A 23,467-nucleotide genomic window follows, 5' to 3' on the forward strand; every position below is an offset into this window, starting at 1 on the left:
ATTATATCCATATCAAAAAGTCAAAAACGGACCCCACTTGGTCAATGATGATCAAATCCGGTCAAACTAGGCCAACGCAAGAAAATTTTCAGTGTACTTTGGGATAAGGTGTTACAATCGAGGTTAAATATTATATAAGGACTTCAAGCACTTATATAAGTGTTGTGTGATAGTCACAGAGAATTACATGCATGATTCTATATTTTGGGTATTATGTTCTATAAATATTGTTCATAGGCTCTTTGAGATTAGTAGAAAATTTATCAATTTTGATAAATTGAGAAACACCACTATTTGAATTTATAGAACTCTATTATGTATGATGGAGTTAGTGATGTGAATGAACTTATTTTGAAACTTTGCTCTTATTATATCGATCTCATGAACCTTGATAAGAATTTGGTAAGGAGTATCCCTTACCATAATGAGGAGCCTTACGTCTCTTTTAACACTATTGAGTTAAGCCTCATTACATTAGGAAGTTTGAATGTTATTTGAAGGTGTTAACTGCTTTTCTTTTCAATGAGAAGGATGACATCAAGCTGAATAAGCTTAAGCCTTTTATTATGGTGACTAATTAAAAGGGCAAATTCAAGAAGGTTTCTGTAATGATAGTAAATATCTAAAGGCCAATGAGAATAATGGCTTTGTTGTCAAGTTTGTTTTTATTAGTACAAAATGTAGTTTATCATGAGCAGATGGATTCTTTCCTAGATGGTGCAACTTTTTACTACAATTTGGTCATCTATTGGTAATTGATGGCTTAATAGAAGATGAAAAGGAATGGTAAGTCTCTTGAGACTTTATCTGGCATTTTGTGGTAATGCTTGTAAATTGCTACTTATATTAATTTTCTTGTTTTGTTGTTGTTACTCCTGCAGTTGCACCAGTATGTGCTAGAATTTGTAATTATTCTTTGTGTTATGGCATTAATCTCTATGTTTTTATACACCACCTGTTTTGAAAGGCTATAGATATTTTATTATCTATACTGCTAACTTATCCTATTATGGATGAGTTGAGCTTATTAGTAAGAAGTTATACTCCTTAGTTATGTTTTAAAGGAGCTTGAGTTGAAAAATAAAGCTTTAGAAGAATAAAAAGTTGATGACTGTGATGTAGATGATCAATACTATGGTAGATGTGATGAGATTGGACAGAATCCAATGTTATTTATAATTTTTTAGAATGAGTGCAGCATTGATGTGTAGTTTACAATACTTAACACTCCTTAGCAAATGGCATAATTGAGAGAAGGAATTGCACTTTGATGGATATAGTTTACACTCCTTAGCAAAGTGCAGTGTGTGTTGGCAAATTTTAATTTGCCATTTTTCTTGTAGGTAACAAGTTATGCCTAGTTTACATATTTTCTTGTGTACAAGATTGTAAAGTTGATGTTATGATGTATAATTTTGATATTAAGAAGTTAGTCCCTAAAACCTTTAATTGTTATTTTTGTTAGTTCTTGTAAAGAATCCAGGTGTTCTCAATTTTATTATTCGTCTCACTGCATCACGATTATTAAGCCAAACATGGAAATTTATTTTGAGGATGTTTCTTCTAGTAGGTAACAAGTTATGCCTAATTTACATATTTTCTTATGTACGAGATTGTAAAGTTGATGTTATGATGTATAATTTTGATACTAAGAAGTTAGACCCTAAAACCTTTAATTGTTATTTTTGTTAATTCTTGTAAAGAATCCAGGGATTCTAAATTTTATTATTCGTCTCACTCCATCACGATTATTAAGCCAAACATGGCTATTTATTTTGAGGATATTTTAGTTTTGGTAAGAGCAAGGGTCTAAAGGTGCTTGTTTTTTAAAGAGGAAAGTGTATTGATTCCCACTGTTGTTCCTGCCAGAGATTTTGTTGTTTCAATAATTATGGAACTAGTAGTCAATTAGAATTGAATCCATTGAGATAGAATGAGATATTTTGGTTATAGATGATGCTTATGTGTGCCTTTGAGAAGGTCATAGAGGGTTCGAAAATCTATTATACCTTATGACTATAAGGTTTATTTATAGGAACATGAGTTTAACATAAGTGATGAATTGGAACTAGTCACTTATGAGGAAGCCAATAAGCAGTTTAGAGTCTTATTTTGATTTGGTTATCTGAAGATAGCAAACCTTTTAAGTGCAAATGAATCTATAAGATTAAGAGAGACTCCAATGGTCAAGTGAATAAGTATAAGCTGGACTTGTTATCAAAGGATTTAGCTAGAAGGAGAAAATTGACTATAAAGAGATGCTCTCTCATGTATTCACAAAGGATTCTTTTAGAATCATTAAGGCGATTGTGGCTAATTTCAATTTGGAATTGTATTATATGGATGTTAAAACTGCTTAAATTGAATTTTGTATTCAAATGTATTTATATATGGTCCAACCAATTGGCTTCCAAGCACTGGGGAATGAAAATTTGCTTTGTAAACTTAAGATGTCTATTTATAATCTTAAGTAAACCTCATGGTAATGATATCTCAATTTTCGATGAAATCGTCACCTAAAATGGTTTTAGGAAAAATGTTGTTGATCTGTGCATATATTTAAGGGTCTATGGAAACAATATAATATTTATAGTATTGTATATTGAAAATATACTGTTACCTTCCATTGATACCGATTTATTGACTAAGACAAAATCGTTGTTGTGTTGCCATTTTGATATAAGGATCTTAAAGAGGTTTCATTGATACTAGAAATGAAGATTCTTCATGATAAGGCTAATTGTGTATTGTAATTGTCTTAGTTAAAGCCTATGTTGATAAGATTGTGTTAAGTTTTAATATTCACAATATTCTCCTAATATGGTATTGATGGTATCGATAATAAGCTCTCTAGGGATCTGTGTCCCAAGAATGAGAAAATGATAAAAAGGATAAATGATAATAGTCCAGTATTATTTTGTATTTAGCAGTTTGTTGTAGGGGTGGGCAAAAACCGAACCGGACCGATCAAACCGACATATTTGGTTTGGTTTGGGTTGGTTTTAATTTATTAATCGGTTTGGTTCGGTTAAATATATAAAAAAAAACCAAAACGGTCGGTTCGGGTTGTAGGTTGGATGAAATTTATCCAACCCAACCCGCACCAAACCGATCATCAATTAAACTAACATTTTATTTTACTTTTATATATAAATATAGTATATAATTATAAAATAAAACTATTATTTTATTTATTGTGAGAATGGGATTGAAGAGTATGGAAGAAGACTTTTTAAAATAATTTTTATTTTTATGGATTGTTAGTTTATTTAATTATAAGTTCAATTTAAAATTTAAGATTTCAAATATGGATTGTATTCTATTTTATAATTAATAATGGTTGTAGATTTGTTATAGAATTTATTTGTTGGTGTATGATGTATTTGTATAATTAGGTTGTAGTTGTAGACTTATATTATAGTTATATGGTTTTATTTTGTATTATCTTACTTGTATTATAGTTGTATGGTTTCATGTTGCATTGTAGTTAATAGTTAGTTTATTTGGAATTTTTGCTAGTTGAATGTATATTAAAATTATTTAATTTAGATATTATTTAATTTAGATAATAGCTTGAAAAAGATGCTTAATTCAAAATATAATGCATGAATATGATTGAAGATTGATAATTAAAAAGGCCTAAAAAAATTTTATACAATTTTGAACCCAATGTGTACAATTTTTATCTCAAAATAGCATAAATAAAAAAATTTGGGTCGAGATCCAAACCGACCTAAACCGTTAACCCAACCCAAACCGACCAATGATCATTGGTTTGGTTCGGTTCGGGTTGAACATGGTGGTCAGTTTGGTTTGGTTTGGTATCCAATCCAAACCGAATTGGTCGGTTTGGTTTAAAAAAATCTATAAAACCGAACCAAACCGCACCGAGCCCACCCCTAGTTTGTTGTTCACTTAAGATTGTACACTATCGGATATTGTTTATGTTGTGGGTGTGTTTTGGTAAATGGTTGAGTCATCTCGGTTATGTGTACTATGATACAACCATCTTTGTTTTGAGATTAGTGCACCACTACTTTGATATAGTGGGGTTTTGTGAGCCGATTATAATGGCTATATATATATATAATATAAAAGTCTAATATCGAGAATGTTATTTATCATAGCAGTAGAAACTATTTTATGAATTAGTGTTGAACAAACACTTATAACTTTAATAATTGTAGAAGTAGAGTATATGGTGTATTTTTAGACTATGATATATGCTTTTGGGTGTACTTTTGTTATATAGCCTATAATGTTGTTTTGTGATAATTTTGCAGTTGTATCATTTTTTATGAGAGTCTTATTTTGTTATGTACATACATGTTATAATATGGTGGCAAACCCACGAACAATGACTAGCCTATAGATTTCCTGGAGGAGCATGTGTCCTTATATAGGATTGTGGAGTAGTTGAGACTGCTCTAGCTTAGTGGGAATTTTGTAGCAATTATGTCCATGTTGTATGTAGTATATGATTGAGTATTGCCTTGTGAGTAGTACATGTATGTATGTGGATTATTATAATATGATGTTTATTAAATATATTGTTGCGCCTTATTTTAGCAAGCCTGTTTGAGATTTTAGTCTCTGTGTATATGTGTACGTTAATCCACAGGTACTATGGTGACTCTCTACTACCTAGTTTGATTATGTCGTTATACCCTGTAATACGCAATGTGCTTGAATGATATGGCATCGTGTGTTAAGGGATTACACATGATAAGGTAAATTTCTATTACTTAAACTGAGTTTATGGCATACAAAGTGCTCAATTGAAATGGTATCTAATTTTGGGAGATTTATGAGAGAATCTCTACTATCTAGTATGATCTATTGTTGTGCCTTGTCCACATGCTATATGCTTAGATGAAATGGTATTTTGATTTGGAAGATTCTGTAGCAAACGAGTTTGTTGTCATTTGTGATGATTATGCAGCCTGTGCAGTCTAAATGGTATTTTGATTTGTTGTTTATATCAGTAATTGGGACTGGCTTATTTATTGCCATTTTTTAATAGAACGTTTGGGCACATCTTTTCTATAATACTTCAGTTGATCCATTAAATTGAAGGACTTGGTCTCTCTAAAAGCCTAATTAACTTATTCTCTTTTTTTATTATTATTATTATTATTCATGATATATTAGATTTATTTATTATTATCGTATTATTATTTAATTAATTATTTTGTATGTATATATATATATATATAAATAAATTGGGAATAAGTCATTAGTGAGAATAATACGATACATACAATTGATATTAGGGTTTTGAAACGTCTACAATACCTATTTGGTGAAACCTGAGGGAGAAAAGTTAGAAAACAGTATGTCCATCAGATACTACTCCTGTATTCTGTTTTACAAATAGATTTAAAGGATTTGATAAATCAATTGCTACGCTTAAAGGTATTAGTACATCAAATACAGCATATGCATATATATAGAGCTTGGATTTACAGTGCTGCAATGGATACATATTCAATTTTCATATTATAATAGCACTAACATGCCGTAGATAATTATGATCAAATCTTTATCTCTTTTTTCCATTTTACTTTTCCTCTCTTCCTCTACCTTTTAAATTTGTTAACTCCCTTTCTCCTATCGGCAACAACAAATATTGAACACAACTTTAGAGTGCTTTATCAGGATCAACCTCAAACTCCATAGATAAAAAAGGTCTATCTCTACCGTGGATGCCCAAGCCCATGTTGTATTTCTACACCACGACTTATATATTTTGGGTAAAAAGTATGAACATTATTTAGAGTTCGTTACATTAACGATAGAAAATTAAAGACTAGTTGGATTTTATCAAATTTGAAATTCTATTGAGTTGAAAGAAAATGGTAGAAGCATTTTGATCGGTCGGCTATTGAGGTTAAGAGGGTGAGAGTAAATTAACATATAGATGCCATTGGTTTTTTTTTTTTTTTTTCCAAATAAATAAAGGGTAAAACAGAGATTGCAAGTGTTAATACCGTGGTAGGAGAGAAACCTCTCGTGGCAGTACGCTCTCCCTATATTTTCACACCATGCAATTGCAAACCTAATTAATTTTAACCTTTTTCTTTTTTTCATCTATAATTCAATGTTATTGAAATTGGAAACCCCATTTCATATCCCAAACCAAAGAAAAAATAATAATAGAAAAAGAAAAAATATTATTTGTGATCACAAATAAAATTCATATACTATGTGAAAATTTAAATGGCTGTTTAAAAATATTTATTTTTCAAATTAGATTTTTAAAATAAAAAATAATTTATAATTAAATACTACTAATTATCAATTATTATATTAACAATGGTCTCACCAATGACAAATACAAAATAATAAGAAAAATGCTCATTCAAGATCAAGTATGTCTTCATCGAGACAGTCAAATAACAAAAATCATTATTTTTTGGACAATAATTTAGAATTCAAATATCCACTAACATATAAATAAATAAAGAAATAGCCAACAATACGGAGCTATAGAAATAGGTAAACTCAAATCGATTTATTAAATTTTTGTATAATTCATTATTTATTCTGTTAACCTATTAAAAACATATATAAATTTGATTTAGTTTTCATATAAAATGAAATTTTTTATTTAAAAAAAAGGGCAAAATGAACTTATTTCTAAAAAAGTAATAAATTAAAATATATAAAAATAAAAAATAAAAATAAAAACAAGTTGATACATGTTTAAATAGTAAACTAAATAATTTTTAAAATATGATATTTTTACAATTATAAAAATACATTTTTAATAGATCTGTCTTTTAATATGACATTGAATCTGTAAATTATTATATGGGCATGTGTTGTGTTACAGTGTTATGATATGAGATTGTTAACTTTACCACAAAATTTGTTTGCAAATTTGTCATATAAAATTTGATCGGATGCAGTTCTAAATGTTAAGTTCTCAAAATACATATTTAAAAATTATAAGTACTAATAATTTATTTATTTTGAGTGAGAAAACCACCAAGTGTTAGTGTTGACAGGAGCCGCGGGTAAACTAATAAACACGGCTTAGTGGAGGGTCTACCACTGATCCTTTAGCATATACTGCCGACAAATACAATCCTCGACCATAGTTTGATAAGTTTTGAATAGAACAGAAAGAAAAGTACAAACAAACAGATTCAAGCTCACCATATTGAGAGGGAAAAATAGTAAATCAACCTTTAAGAATTTAATTTTGTAAACATAAGTGTATTGTCTAAATTTGTTCTATGCATCACAAGTGATATGGCATTTTATGATTGATAGTCCAGCTCTTGTTTTACTTGCACATCACTCATGAAGTGCTCGCAACTCACACGGCTTGTGATTCTCTCTAAATAGTTGGTTTTTATACATGGATGGGACATGGCGATTGAAATTCAAAATTATTGTTTGAGAAAATCTGTTCTATCTTGTAAAAATAAATAAATAAATAAATAAGAAATTCGATCCTGCAGAACAATTATATAGTTGGCCTTTGCTTATATAAATACAGACCAAATGAAAAAGGATGACATGATCACAATAGCATTTTTCTTTTTTTCTTTTTTGAAAATGATTACAAAAGCAATTGATCAACTAATAACCAAACACGGTCCAAATCTTTTTAACCTTTTTCATTTTTAAGGCATTTGGAGGGACCATAAAGAATATATAAAGATATATATATGATCTCTACGATTTTACAAAGTTCCCAAAATGTCCATGACAAATAAAAAAAACGAAGCAACTTTGCCTTCTTAATCTTACTACCGTTTTTCATATAAAAATAATGATAATATATTTCACGTTTGTCCACTTTTCAGGTTTTTTAGACGAATTATCATCTTTTCTTAGTATGTTCATTATTCAAAATCAAAATCATACGTATTTTGAATTTCAAATATTGGGTTTCACCACCGCTTTGATTATCATTTTTTATTTTGAAAACTCTAATTTGGATGGTAGCCAAAAATATTGATAGCCCTTGTTATTTATTCAGGCGTACACATTAATTTAATGTGAAAGCAACCGAAAAAATTTTTGAAAGCAACCCATCCTAATCCCCATCCTTCTGAGAAGCCAAAAAGTACTATTTTTATTTTTTTCATTTAAGGGTAAAAAAAAAATTATATTTGGCTCTAAGCAGTTGTCTGATTCTGAAAAGTTTCATGAGGGACAAAAAAAAAAAAAAAAGGGTACCCTAAATGTTATGCTGCTTAAAAAGATGACTTGAAAATGGAAGATTGGAATCTTTCCAGACCAAAATTGAAAAAAGAAATTTTTTTTTCTCGGCCCCATATTAGATGGTGATGAAATTATTATTGACCATCTTACCACCTTGTCATTTTCAAAGCTACAATATAAGTAACCATTGCTTTATCTTACAGAGACAAGGTTAGGAACAAAATAATTTATATAAACAAGGTGGCTGAAGAAAAATAATAACAATAATTCAAATAAACAAATGAAAACTCCCCCTCAACGGCTACCCTATATTACATCAGAAAATTGTGAAAAATATGGAAACAAAATATAAGAACGAGCGGTTGAAGCTTCGATTTCCTTATCAAACAATACATAACCCACCACTTCTCATCCGAAGTCAAGCAAGCAAGCAAGCAATACCAACTTTTCCTCTTTCTTCTTTTTCTTTTTCTTCACGTACATCTCTCTCCCCCTCTTTTCTCTCTCTAAAATCTAGGTTGTTGAAGATAAAGTTGTTGGGTATCTTCTTCATCTGCCTTCACTTCTTCTATACGTAGCCTTGAGAGTATCCTCATTTTCTCATACCACACAATATTACAATCTCACTTTCAGCCAAAACCCTTCTCTTCAAATTTGTTTTTGTTGGTTTTGAGCAACAAACTTCGAACTCAAATGTCAAAACCATGAATTTATTAGTCACTTTGGCAAGCACTCTGTGAAGGGTGTGATGGAACAAACTTTCTCCATCCAATTGCCTGTTTCACATGGTCATATCATAACCTGTCATTTCAATTATTAAACACAGAGAAGGAGAGATCTATTCAAGCGTATAGAGCCATTATGCCTTTCGGTTTGGTATCAGCGTGGAATAAGCGTCGGAGAAGCAAGTCCAATGATCACACAGACCCTTGTATGTTGTTGTCTTTCCAAGAAATTTGCTGCTTAGAGTACTCTCCTTTCAACTCTTTTCTGCCATGGTGGTTTCTCAACATCATCTACTCTTTTAATGCTTACCTACTCTCACCTTTCAGGGGTTTATAAGCCTGTCGAGTTTTGGCAGCTTGAAGATCAAACTCCACAACCCACAAAAAGGCACCATGGATCATCTGTTTTCACACTCAAGGAAATGGAAGAGGCAACAGGTTCATTCAGTGATGAGAATTTGGTGGGGAAAGGAGGATTTGGACGAGTTTACAGGGGAACTTTGCGATCGGGAGAGGTATGTCAAGACAAAACAAAATATTCTAAACAATATTTCAACTATAATTTCAATAGCAAAGCAGTACCTCAATATAAAAACAACTTAGTGACCTAATGCTCAGAGAATCAAGTAACCAATAGAATAGTTTATACATATTGATTTGCTGCTGTTTTGGAGTTGAAAGATTGTAGCAATCAAGAAAATGGAGCTACCACCGTTTAAGGAAGCTGAGGGCGAACGAGAATTCCGTGTTGAAGTTGATATCTTGACCAGACTTGAGCACCCAAATCTTGTTTCATTGATAGGCTACTGTGCCGATGGGAAGCACCGGTTCCTAGTCTATGAATATATGCAAAAGGGAAACTTGCAAGATCACTTGAACGGTCAGTGTTCTTTTTCCTTTTTTTTTTTTCTTTTTTTTTATTTTTGGGGAACTCAACAAGCTTTTCTCATGTCAATCTTCCCTATCTTACACTTCAAATAATCTATAAATGTGTTCTAGGAATTGGGGAATCAAAAATGGATTGGCCTCTAAGGCTCAGAGTGGCCCTTGGAGCAGCAAAGGGACTTGCTTATCTCCATTCAAGTTCTTCTGTGGGGATTCCTATTGTGCACAGAGATTTCAAATCCACCAATGTTCTTTTGAATACCAATTTTCAAGCAAAGGTAATATTTGTTGCTTATCGCTTAAAGATAATAACATTTCCAATGCCAAACAATGCTAACTTGTAACTTTTTGGCTAGATATCTGATTTTGGACTTGCCAAGTTAATGCCAGAGGGTCAGGAAAGCTATGTCACTGCTAGAGTACAGGGTACATTTGGCTACTTTGATCCCGAGTATACATCAGTAAGTATTCATAAACTAAAACATGCATTCCCCATTGTTATACATATTCATTAGAGCATCACTAATTACAGTTTCAAAAAAGTACTTTATTCTCTAAGTTCTAATTTGTCAGAGCTACAAATTCAAATCTTAAAACCTCAAATATTTACTTCCATTCCTGCAGATGCAATTTAATTTTGAACTTCATTATTCGACAGCATGTAAAACAATATTTAGTTATACTCAGATTCTTCTATCTAACAAATGCATAAAGCCATAAGGAAGAATTTTCTAATCTCAGCTTAATTTAATGAGGAGTTGGAGCACTGAATTTATCTCCTTTTGCGACAGACAGGGAAGCTCACTTTACAAAGTGATGTTTATGCATTTGGAGTAGTTCTTCTTGAACTTTTGACTGGACGCCGAGCAGTGGATCTGAACCAGGGACCAAATGATCAAAACCTGGTACTACAGGTAGAAAAATTGCTTCCGCATTCCCTAATAGAAAGATTTTGGTTATTATGTTCAAAGAGTTTAGCAACATCTAAGTTGTTTGTGAATGGCATATATATATATATATATATATATATATATATATATATATATATATCAGGTAAGGCACATATTGAATGACAAGAAGAAGCTGCGAAAGGTTATCGATCCAGAACTGGGACGTAATTCATACACTATGGAGTCTATAATCATGTTTGCCAATTTGGCATCACGGTGTGTGCGTAGTGAGAGTAGCGAGAGACCCTCCATGGAAGAATGTGTAAAAGAGCTCCAACTGATTATCTATACAAATTCAAAAGGATTGGGAGTTGCACTGCCTACTTTTAGAAAGGCCTAATATGCAATTGCTCTGACTGCCAGATGGAAACTGTTCATATCATAATAAATATGTTTTGCCTCTTCCAATAAGGATCTCTTGAATGTTGGACCCATAATTTTAAGAGTCTGACTGTAAACAGAAATTGATAAAGGATCACAGATAAGCATTTGACAGATCATATACACAACAAGACAATGAGAGTGAGATAAAAAATGAATTTGAAATTTGTTGTATAATATCAAGAAACCTAGAAAGTCAATCATTTATGAATGACGTCTGAGATAAGATGGGATCGTGTCCTAGCATATTCAGTTCTTTTCTATTATCACAATTTTGATTTGGAATGTTTATCTTATCAGCAATTAATTCCTCTAAGTCATACACTGTTGAATGTTTATCTTATCAGCAATTAATTCCTCTAAGTCATACATTGTTGAATTGTACCTTAAATAAAGCTAGAAGTCAGTGCATCTATGTCTTACGCACATCCGCTTTGAGTTTCACAAAACAAGGTGGAAAGAAATTATATGACCATCTCATATTTCTCACTATCCCTTGGAACCCCTAATTGGGTTTATTCAAGCAACAAGTACTGCCTGGAGTATACATCCAAGAAACAGAAACAATCAAAGACTTCTAAGCCCGTTTCAGTCCATTGAAAGTCAATTTTACTATAGATACAGATGCAGGAAATAAAAGGGTGGAATATAGATGAATATATAACCAAAAACTTCAATTCACATTCTAGTTGCAATTTATAGAAACATGTCAACAAGAAATAGACAGGCAGGTCAATGAATTTCACATTCTTCTGAATTACATGAAATAAGCAGATTTAACCACTATAAGTTGTAGAAGATAATCAGTAATAAATTCAAATTCAGACTAGAAGCTGTATATTATTGAAGTATGGAAAAAGAATTTACATATATTAAAAATTAAACATATACAAAGTAACTCACATATTTCAAAACTGGAGTCTAGAAGATTATAGAAGCTGTGCATTTGTAACCGTATCAGGAGTAATGGTCACATGTGAGAAATGAAAATGCCTGAGGAGATTACCTGCAAAACACAGGTCTCTACCTTTTAAATAATAGATACAACCAACGGTTGCTGGAACATCAGATTGACCTCCTATTCAAAAGTCAATCTAGCTGGATGATCCTCACAACCTTGCTGGATAAATCCTGGACCAATAGACAATGGGATTAAGAAACATTCTAATGCGACAATGGGATAAAATTTGAAAGACGATTATTATTGAATGCAATTTGCATGAACATCTGTAGGAAAACATTTTTACAGATCAACCAGAAAGAAACATTAAAGAAACAGTAATCAAAAGATTCAATGATGTACATCATTTACTAGTTAGGATTTTAGTAACTGCAAGAGGAAGATAATTTATATACCTCAAAAAACATGTTGAAATCTCCACATATGCTTTCGATATTCATTCGTCCTCAGAGCCCGACATATCTGACTCTCCAGGGCTGCTTAAGACTGGAAGTCTTTTGCACATTAAGTGTTTGCGCCTTTGCAACATCAACAAAATCAAAATGCTATCTGTTTTCACAACGTAGTAACCCGCTTTTGTATACATGTTAAATGGAGCTGTGTCAATCATTCTGCAATGCAAGTACACCTCCCTTGAGGAACTCATCTGAGAAATCAGTTCCTCACTCGCCTTCAGAAGATGCCAGCCAATGCCTCTCCTGTTAGTTCCATAAAAACACTTAATACCTAGTCTCATTCAAGGAATGGTAAAGAGATACTTTTCTGGTGTCATACTCAGATGTTTTCACTACGATTATCATAAAATAGTAGAAGTTTGACAAAATACAGGTTAAATTGGAAAAGAAGCGAAGTCATGACTATCATTTCAAGTATACCATAAGCAACCACTCTACAATTTGACAGAAAGACCCAATAAGAGATGGAAGTTTTTACATATTCAGTTTATCTAAAGTAAGATTTACCACAAAACCACCAATCAATTAATTTTTTTTCACCAAACAAAAAAGTCTTTTTAAAATTGTTTGTGTAAAGAACAAACTTTTTTTATTCTTAAAATTAGAAAACAACTTTTGAAAACATGGCAAAGAAGGGATTGAGAAGGCAATGAGCATAAGCCATGACTTCCTTCTGAGTCTGTTCAGGTACCTCTGGGTTTGTTTTGGTTGCAAAATCCCCCATACAGGACTAAACCACAGAGAAGGAAACACGGATGATATAATTCACATTAACAGAACATAACAAACCGTATTGTCTTTCGAATTACACAAAAAAACGAAGTCCAAAATACAGAACTTCATCAAAAGCATAGGAAGAAGAAAATGCTCGAATTCCAAAAGCTTGGAAATGCTAAAATAAAAAAAATAAAAAATAAAAATAACCTCCGAAGCTGCTCCTTGACAGCCATATTGCATATATAAGGGGAATTCTTGGGAGGAGTAGGTGTTGGAGGAGAAGCATTCGCACCCCTCTTGTCAAAGCAAACCTCCACAGTTCCTGCCAACCTCTCTTCTTCTTGTTCTTCTTCTTCTTCTTCCCCATTATCACCTTCTTTCTTCCTCTTTCTGTAAAACCCAATAAGCGTGACGGCATGAGGCATTGCAGCCCTCCTCTCAATCAAATACTGCTTCACAAGGAACCTAAGCAGAGACATATAAGCCGAAGGCAAAACCATGGACTCCACAAACGACTCAGCCAGCAACTCAACTGTAATATCCATCTCTTCCGCCCTCATAACCCGAACCCACAAAGACCCAGATTCCAATTCCTGAAAATATCCGAAATCTTCAAGCAACTTGAGCTTATCGTATTCTTCATTGCTCAAGAATCGACCTGTCCTTCTCGGTTCTTCGAGGAACGACGAAGCTGGTGCTGTCGCTGATGTAGTAGTTGTCGTAGTTGTTGAAGAAGAAGAAGAAGAAGAAGAAGAAGAAGACGGAGAAGGAAAGGAGGAAGATTTAAAGGAGTAACGGTCGGATTTATGGAAAAGAGGAAGTGGGTATTTGGGAATAGGAGGAGAGGGAATGAAAGGGAGCGTTTGATGGGATATGAAGTGGGTATTGGAGCAGAGATGATGGCGGTGGTGGTGGTGGTGATGAAGATGAAGATGAAGATGGTGGTGCTGTGGATCCCAAGAAGAGAAACAGAGTGAGAGTGTTGTCGCAGCCATTGAATAGAGAAACAATACAAAATGAATCTGAATCTACGTGTTAAAACACAGATTCGTCGATTTGATATTTTGCAAATTGCAATTTCAACCTCCATTAAGAGCCAGAGATAAATACCCTTTTCTTTTTTTTTTCCCCCTTATGTTTTTTGGGGGTCAAACCGTTAAATATGTGACAAGAGGATAGCTCGAGCACCTCAAACCGTTAAGAGCATGGTCGAAATATAGAACATAGGAATTTGGATTTTTCGTTTTCAAATAAATTATCTAATTTCCAAATTATTTAATTTATAAATTATTTAAAATTTTTGTATACGTGTTATTTGGATTCGTATTTTCATAAATTAATCATCGAACCTATGTAATCTAAACTCGTATTTTCATAATTTGGGATGGAAATGATTAACCACGTCGAGATTTGGTGTAATTTGAAATGTTAAAAAAAAAAAAAAAAAAAAAAAAAACCGTTAAATCTGTTGTTAAAATGTTGGAAAACTAGAATTGCAACCACGTCGTACTAAACGAGGATTGGACCCATTTTATTTTTATTTTTTTATTTGTTACTATTATTGTTGTTGCAAGACACAAGTTTTATCCATCATTGGCCCTTTTCTCCGGAATCTGGCCCAACTTTCATCATTCAAGTTCAGGCCCGGCCTATCCTTATTTTTTATGTATTGCTTTCTCCTTTTTCCCAATCTAAAAAAAGGAAAAAGAATAATACTAAATCTAAATAAAAGCATTAACTTTTTCATTTAACCTATAAATGACATAGTCATAACACAGTAACAACGTCACTATTTTTCGAACAATGATATTGAATTTGAATGTTTATACTTTAATATAAAAACATTTTTTAAAAAAACTTATAAATGATTTAGATAATTGGGAAATTTAAACAATTTTATTCCATTATAGTGGCCTTGCCAATGCAACATGTACAAAAAAATAAAATAAAATAAGAGGACGAACGAAAAAAAGAAAATTAGACATGAAAATGAATGCCATGGCCGAGCCTAAGTATGGACCAGACCAATTGGTGAGCAATGCCGGCCCATGTCCACATGAAGTTTTAAAAATTAAAAATAAAAAAAAAAAAGAGAGAGAGAGAGAGAGAGAGAGAAAGGAAAAACAGTTGTTATTACATCTTTATTTTATAAACCAAATGAAAGCTCTCTGGCCACATGTAAACAATTATAGGTGTGGCTTTTGGTCTCTCAGTAGAGAAGCCAATTAAAGAAAAGGCAGCTTTGGATACCCAAAGCCACCAACTTAAGGACAAACCACTCCAATTTGGTCCCCACAAAGTAGATAAACAAAAGAAAAAGGTATTCCAGTTTTCACTTTTGAGACAATTTCAATGATAAATAGTGAATTTACTTGTTATGCATGACAAGGATAAATTTTTGTATTAATTAATCACTACGAAAGTTCATATAACAATTTTTAAAGAAAAATAAAAATAATAATATAATAATTTTACATCTCAACTAAACTTGTTTGAATTGTCCATTATTTGCTTTTGATTTGATCAATTCAAGCCTGCCAGTAACATGGTCTTGTTCAGGTCGGAATTATGCTCATCACAGATTCAAATTTTCCAATGGTAGATAATTTTTTCATTATTATTCTTAAGAGAGATGGAAAACACAAGAAGAAGGAAGTTGAAACAAAAGAAACATACTGTACATATCCAAACAAATTCCACCTCCCAAGCAGACAAAATTGAAGGCTGACAAAGAATTGCAGAAAACGTGGCATGCTTTACATTATGAATTAAATTCATTCACAAACAAACAACTAAACCGCCAATGAAGCTATAAAACTTTTCTGTACCATTCTCCAATTTAAAATAAAAAAATCTCTCTCTTCAATAAATCTTCTTCTTCTTCCCCCAAACTCCTAATTCTCTTCAGATAGCCCACAAAACCAGAAAAACCAAAACCAATCGTTTTGTCCTCCTCAAATTCTGTCTCCTCTTCCACATTCTAATAGCTCATTGTCCTGCCTTTCTTCTACTCATTTCCCATATCTTCATCATTTCTAAGAATATCTCATTCCAAGTGTCAACAGGCCCAGGTAAGCACCAATGGACACAGTCATTCTGTACTCTATCTGGAACTCCATTAGCAAATGGAAATGGATACATATAAGGACCAGGATGACCATCTGGTCTCAACAAAGACAATTTGGTCACATCCAATGCTTCTAGATTCAAACCCAAATTTTGTTTACCAGTTAATTTTGCTTCTTCAACTTCTTCCAATTCAATCCTCCTCATCTCTTCATCCATTCCTTCAAGCAATTTTTCACTCTCCTTGTATGGTTTCGTCTTCGGACAAGCCCCGGCTTTATCCCATTCGCCTTCGAAATGCGAAGGCGAAAATGTAGTCACAATGACATCAATCTCTTTACCTTTTTGTCTTTCAATTATGGTTCTAAGGGAAGTCTTTAAGGCTTTCCTTAGAACATCATAAAATCCAATTTCAGTGTGATTCAGACCAGAGCAGAAATGGCAACCAAGAACCGAATCACCCTCATAATACACAGCAGGATGTAAAAACCAATGCCCAATTGATAACACAATCATATCCATTTGATCCATATCTTTTGCCCATCTCTCATCCACATGATCCAAATACAAATGGTTATGATTTGGACCATTGTTTGATTTTTCAATACCTTTAACAAGGAAAGGTGACCAATAGAGTGAAATATTAGCGTTGTGGGAAGGAAAACTCCATCTACGAAACTTGTTTTCCTCTTGTGCATAAACAAGATGAGGAGGCGAAACTGTGGCTAACATACAGAGGAGAGATTCCAATTGGTTTCTAGCTAAGGAATCACCAACAAGTGCTAAGTGTTTGTTCCTAACCAATTGGAGAAAAGTAAATGGTTCAAACCTTGGTAGATGGCATTGGTTTGGTTTCCACCTCCAATAAAGATAACCCAAATCAGGTCTGCCATGGCTGATACAATTCTGACCATCCTTGATTGTACCACAGGTTGTGCCATTGTAAATAGGGCCCAGTTTATCACGGACCCATTTGCCATTTGTATAGTCACAGGGTGGAGATTCATTAGCTATTTCCTCTTCTGCAAAAAAAGAAAATAAAAAACATTGTTAGTACTCTGAAAAACCCAAATCAAACACATACCCAGATAACCAAAAGAAGAAACAAAGGCAATGCATGAAAGTTACCTGGAGAAGAAGAAGAAGAAGAAGAAGAAGAAGAAGGGGGGGAAAGTGGAGGAGAAAAGGAAGAGAAAGAGTTAGTGGTGGTGATGGTAGTGGAACTAGAAAGGGGAAGAAAATCAGTAGAGGAAGAAGGAAAATGAAGAGGGTAAAAGTATAATCTGAAAATTGCTAGAGGAAGAATGGAGTATATAGTCCAAGGTAAGAGCTTCCTGGTGAAAGAAAGAGAATGGTCTTTAACATATTTCATATTTGATTTGTTTTGGTAAATTTCTGTTTCCCACTTTTATGGGCTTTCTTCTTTTTATCCTAAATATCCTTGCTTTGTGTCCTTTTTCTGGTTCTGTGCTCTCTCTCTCTCTCTGTTGTTGTTGAGAGGACCAAGAAGAGTGACTTGGGAGGAGGATCAGAGCCCTATAAAACTTCTCTTGGGTTTGTTGGTTGGCAATTACAACACAGAAAAAGATAGAGAGAGAGAGAGAGAATGAAAGAGAAAAATAAAGATGAGTTTTTTTTTTTTTTTTAATGTTTTTTTGTGGGGGGTGAGAAAGAAGTCGTTTCAGTCAAAGTCACGTCGAGAATCTCACAATGCGATGTGGGTTTGGCCAACTAATGTTTTCAAGAAACCCATCGGTGATTGTTGTCCGCATGCCTGCTCTCAACATGTGGCAACCGGCTTGTGCTCTTCAATTTTTCTCCAATTTTTTTTTTTTAAAAATTATTTATAATATATTATTAACATATTAACCTTTTTTTTTATTTCATTGATATGATAAATATCATATCAAAGTCATTTATAATATATAGTGATTTTTTCTTTTTGAATTTGTTTAATTTAGTTGAATTTATCTATAAATGCAAAAGTTTTTTTTTAAAATAAATATAAAAAGTTGATTTCATAAGTCTAATATTCTCATCCTCATTTGATGAGAGTTCTCTTTTTCTTAGAACTTTTTTTACTAATGAACACATGATTACTGGTATTTTATTAAAAAAAAAGAAAAAAAAACACATGATTACTGGTAGAATACGTTGTTAGATGTTAAATTGGGTATATTTAAGAGCCTCTCTCTCTCTCTCTATGAATATTGATTGTTATATATAAAAGAAAAACTTACAAGATTAATATATAAATGGTATAAATATATAATTAAATCAAAAATTGTTATTCAATATTAATATGTGAAAACACTCATGATAACTCTTATTATCTATTAATTAATTACATATTATATCAATCATTTTTATTTTTAGAAAAAAAAATTGAGAAGAATTTGACATTTATAGAAAATAAAAAAAGTCTACCTGAGCTTCTAAAATAGTTTTTTTTATTTTAATAATATTTAAGCTACATTAATTTCACATTTAAAATAGGTGGTTATTTATCTTATTTATGTGTTATGTTATTTTTACTATTCAGATCTCAATTGGAAATACTCTAGTTATGATTTTTTAAACTGAAAGTAACATAAATTGCTGATTTCAATATTGATGGGCGATAATGGTAAAATAATAGTTCCATTTTTCTTTTTCTTTGGATAAATAACCTTTTTATGTACTACATTTTATTTGGACTTTTTTTCTTTTTTTTTGGGGTAATACGTTGGGTAAATAACCTGATGAGTTAAGGAGACTGATTAATTAAATATTAATAATGTTTTTTTTTTTTTTTGCTGAAATTAAATATGAATAATATATGTGATGGGTTATGATATGGGCATATTATTGGCCATCCGATAAGATTTTAATAATCATTCTAATTTTTTTGATTTTGATAACAATAATCACCCTACTTCCTGCTCCTTAATTTTCTATTTGGGTGGATTGAAAACACCAAGTTGCCCTTCCATACTTACTATTTATGCCTTATAAAACACTTAGCTTGGTATGGTGACTAAGGTCATTATTGTCTCTGTGCTCAGATTCTTCAAAGTTCAAACCCATCAATGCAATTCGTAGATGTCCATTTGTCACCAAATTAAATGGAGGTGAGAAATTTTGAAAACACTTATTTAGAAGCTGCCACGTGTGCGTTTAAAGGATAATGTAACTATCAATTTAGCCGTAGTTTCAGTAATTCTTGTATGTCATTACTATGAATTACAGAGATGCTGGGTCCAATACTAAAAATTCTTAAATAAATACCTTTTTTTTTTATTTTGTATTTGTTTTGGGATTAATTCATTAATTAATTTTTAAAAACAAAAACAAAATTTAGGGTTTTGGAAATTACAGGTTGGTTCATTGTTTCACGTGATTGACAACCCTTTTTCTTTTTTTCTTTTTTTCTTTTTTTTTCTCTTTTGGTATAAACTCAAGTGATCCACGATATATTGAAACTTGAGAAAGAAAAGTTAAAAATAAATCATGTTATTTATTATTATTAATGACAATTATCATTTTATATAATAAATTTTAATTACATATTTAATTTTTTTAATTTAAAATAAATTTTTTAATAATAATTATTCAAATTAACATTTACAATTTAAATTTTACTGCTATCATTAATAAATAACTTTAAAATATATATATATATATATATATATATATATATGTAAGAGTATAAAACACGTTGATGTAGACACGTGGAAATTTATAATAAAAAAAAAAGAAAAGAAAAGGGTGATTAATAAAGAAAACGACACGCATTGGCCGCCACCGTAATAAAAAGGACTTCGTACCTAAAAAGGCAAATTATAAGAGTACAAGAAAAAGCCAGAAACCCTTTCAACGCTCATAATCATCTTGTGAAACATGGAACTCTCACATGAAAATACACCTCAATAAGCTTCTAGACTTCTCAACGTCACAAATTTGAAGATCTAAATGAGAGTTTTCATATTATGATTAAGAAATATTAATTGGTTTGATACCGATCTAGCTTTTTATATATTACACTGAAGCAGACGGTTGGGAGTTGGTAATTAAATTAAGATAATTAATTAATTTAATCAAGTTTGGGACTTGCACATGTAGGTATTGTACTGGAACAGTTTTGATCAGTTTGCCAAATAATTGAATTTTGTTATTAAATAACAATTGCTTCTTCTATTACTTTTTTCTTTTCTTTTCTTTTTTTTATTTATTTGGGTTTTTGAGCTGATCTAATAACAGTTTTCAGCCTTTTGGATTTTTCTACAAGGAACGTGAATCATATAATATTTATCTTTTAACGTCTAGATACAGAATAAATCTGACATTCGACCTGATAGTTTATATATATATATATATATATATTATATAAAATCACTTTGTATTTATGTATAAAAGCTCACTTTTTATTTATTTTTTATTTTTTACGCTTTGAGGATAAAAATTCATGCTATGTGCTCGAGAGAGAGCATGCATGTTAATTGTTAGCTGCCACAAATTATGGAAAGTCTTAAAAGTTTTTTTTTTTTTTTTTTTGTGGGGGGGGATAAATTAGAAGAGAGGTTTTAACTTCAGATCTGATTAAATTTGGAATATAAAAGTTATCATAAAAGATAATTGTCATTATGATTGTTTCAAAAAAATTGAAAAATCTTAAAAGTTGAAGTGAGAAAATCTCACATGGAACAATAAATTACAATAATTAGGTATATAATCAAAATGATAAATCTAGGTATATAATGATAAAAAAAAAATGTGGTTTTGATTTCACAACATATCATATGAATAACATGATAGTGTAAATTACAAATTGTTTGGAACAAAAGTCAAGTTTGTAAAGACTACTAAAAATTAAGCATCAAGAATTGCAACATATGGGTATCAAAATGTTTTGATCTTATGAGAATGTGTAATATATAGATACTAGTTGACAAGGAGTAACATGGATAGATTGATAATTTTATGGCAACAGATTTGAAAAGCAAATAGTAAGTGAAACTCTTATTAAAGCAGAAAAGTCTATAAAATGTTCAACTTTGTCTCTATTTGGGAACCCATATTAATAGTGGGTATCACAATATTTATTTATTATTGCTGCCAGTAGATCCCTCTAGCACATTAATTTGCAGGAGAACTTTTGTAGCCACATTCAATGGGTGGGTGTTGGTGCTGAAAGTTTTATTGAGCATGTGTCTGGTGGTGCCCATCAAGAAACAGCTTGTATCCCTACTGTACCAAACAATCGTGAAAAATACTATTTTTTTTTAATTAATTTACATCTTCAAAATCACTTTCTATATGGTTAACACAAGTTCATAGAGCATATTTATTTATTTATTTACTTTTTTTTGGGGGGGGGGGTGTTCAAAAAGCACATTTAGGTTTGCTGTATAAATGATTCAACAATTAAAATAAGTGTGCTGGAGTTGGATATGAGAAAATAAGAAAAAAAAAAAGAAAAAAGAAAAAAAAAATGAAGATCTGGGCTTAGATAATGATGCAGCAAGGGGCAATGAATATTCAGAGGAGGCCATATCTAAGTGGTGGCCAGCTCAGCTCCTCAGAATGGGGAAAACGATGTCGTGCAGGGACCGACTCGTACTTGAAGGGCCCCAGCAACACTTTTCCGACTGAAGATTTAAAAAAACCGTGAAAACAACAAGCCCATCATTAAAAGCTCGTTTTTTAAAAATTGTTTTCATAAAATAGATGCAGCTAAGAGACAGAGATTGATGGAAAGAGAGAGTGAGAGAGAGAGAGAGAGAGAGAGAGAGAAAGAGAGAGATATATATATATTTTTTTTAGCTGAAAGAGTTGGCATCTTTTAATTTGAGATACCTAATCTATGAAATTAACTTGTCTTTTTCCTCTTATCATTCAATATTTTGAATTTTGAGATTTGTTAGCAGCCCATTAGACTTTCCAAAGCCAGCTTTCATTGGTGTTATGGACCATTGTCTTGTAAATCTTAATTATATTGTACTACATTGACATTGGAAGACCATCTACAAGAAGAAATTAGGCACCTACTTTTTTTTTATTTTTTATTTTTTATAATTATGATATCATTCTTATCACTCATTACAACTGTGAAAATTTATTAGTGCAGTGATGTGCCTATGAATTCATTTTATTCTGATCTAGAGCAAATTATTTAGGTCCTATTTGTTATTAGTTAGGATTGATTAGTATGTGATAAATTTTAATTATATTATTTTTTATTTTAAAATTTTAAAACTAAATTATTCAATAATAATTATTTAAATTGTTATTTAATATGTATATTATAATTGATCATCGTTAATAATAAATAATATTTTTTTAGTTACTTATATATTCGTTTAACTCCAAACCGATGTGCTGTTGAGGTGGCAAAATGTCCAGCTTACTAATAAACTATGTGTGTGTTAATATTAGCCAGAGCTGTGAACATTTTATTCTTTGAAAATTAAAAAAATAGAATGAGCCTTCCCTATTTGCTCGTATTTAAATAATGTGATTAAGCTATATCTAAGCTTGAATATTGTATTTCTTTTGAAGATTAATATAATATGCGCTTTCTTCTCTATTACCCCAAAAAAAAAAAAAAAAAAAAGGAAAAAGAAAAATTATGCTCTTTCTTCTATGATCGTGGATGTAGGTTGTCTTATTGAAAACGAACCACGTAAAATCACTTTCTCAACCACTTTTTCTGCTACTTATTCTTGACAATGAACCAAGTAAATCACTGTGTCAACTACTTTTTCCACTACTTATTGTTATTTCTTTTGTGGTACTGTTCTACTCTAATTGTATGAGTGTTTATTTTAGTTAGAAATGACAATATTTATAAATTGCGTCTTTAAAATGTATTAAAACTTGTAAAATTTATAAGTTTTGTTTTCTTAGTTGACTTGTTGAGAAAGTATCGTTTATGTTCGTTTTAGACACAGTTAGATCGATCCTAGGATGGTCCCTGTTGTCTTAGGTCTAGCGTTCCATTGTTAAAAATATATTAATAATCATAATAATAATAATAAAGGAGGAAAAAAAAATATAAAAGGAGAAGGTACAGTAATTAGACCGATTAAGCTTTTCTTATGGTGAGTCTTAGCCAACATTGTTCCCACATGCAAGTTTGTGGCCAATAAATTGGGCAAAGGAGACCGGTTT

The 23,467-nt window shown here is 31.5% G+C and overlaps 3 protein-coding genes across 6 annotated transcripts; 1 reads left to right on the forward strand and 2 right to left on the reverse strand.

Annotated features, from left to right (window-relative positions):
- The first annotated feature begins 8,449 nt into the window (after window positions 1-8,449).
- On the forward strand, window positions 8,450-12,252 carry LOC107434606 (probable serine/threonine-protein kinase PBL28). 2 transcript variants are annotated; one of them, XR_007237596.2, is made up of 7 exons: window positions 8,450-9,109; window positions 9,231-9,418; window positions 9,585-9,783; window positions 9,903-10,066; window positions 10,145-10,249; window positions 10,545-10,702; window positions 10,842-10,981. XR_007237596.2 is itself a non-coding variant. In XM_016046086.4 (7 exons), the coding sequence occupies exons 1-7, from the start codon at window positions 9,040-9,042 to the stop codon at window positions 11,076-11,078; spliced, it is 1,086 nt and encodes a 361-aa protein (XP_015901572.3). In that variant the 5' UTR covers window positions 8,455-9,039; the 3' UTR covers window positions 11,079-12,252. The 2 variants fall into 2 exon arrangements, 1 of the variants encoding a protein (XP_015901572.3); XM_016046086.4 differs by having other exon boundaries at window positions 8,455-9,109; window positions 10,580-10,702; window positions 10,842-12,252.
- On the reverse strand, window positions 11,829-14,397 carry LOC107434602 (GCN5-related N-acetyltransferase 5, chloroplastic). 3 transcript variants are annotated; one of them, XM_048462634.2, is made up of 3 exons: window positions 13,460-14,397; window positions 12,476-12,778; window positions 11,829-12,125 (listed from the first exon to the last, which is right to left on the reverse strand). In XM_048462634.2, the coding sequence occupies exons 1-2, from the start codon at window positions 14,245-14,247 to the stop codon at window positions 12,517-12,519; spliced, it is 1,050 nt and encodes a 349-aa protein (XP_048318591.2). In that variant the 5' UTR covers window positions 14,248-14,397; the 3' UTR covers window positions 11,829-12,125; window positions 12,476-12,516. The 3 variants fall into 3 exon arrangements, with proteins under 3 accessions (XP_048318591.2, XP_048318592.2, XP_048318590.2); XM_048462635.2 differs by having other exon boundaries at window positions 11,829-12,346; XM_048462633.2 differs by having other exon boundaries at window positions 11,829-12,250; window positions 13,460-14,396.
- A 1,443-nt stretch (window positions 14,398-15,840) lies between these two features.
- LOC107434604 (xyloglucan O-acetyltransferase 1) lies at window positions 15,841-17,980 on the reverse strand. The gene is made up of 2 exons (XM_016046084.4): window positions 17,447-17,980; window positions 15,841-17,340 (listed from the first exon to the last, which is right to left on the reverse strand). Exons 1-2 carry the CDS (start codon window positions 17,688-17,690, stop codon window positions 16,241-16,243), a joined length of 1,344 nt encoding a protein of 447 aa, XP_015901570.3. The 5' UTR covers window positions 17,691-17,980; the 3' UTR covers window positions 15,841-16,240.
- Window positions 17,981-23,467: the final 5,487 nt, after the last annotated feature.

The sequence above is a fragment of the Ziziphus jujuba genome, chromosome 12 (assembly GCF_031755915.1).
Source record: "Ziziphus jujuba cultivar Dongzao chromosome 12, ASM3175591v1".
In the NCBI taxonomy this organism is placed as follows: domain Eukaryota; kingdom Viridiplantae; phylum Streptophyta; class Magnoliopsida; order Rosales; family Rhamnaceae; genus Ziziphus; species Ziziphus jujuba.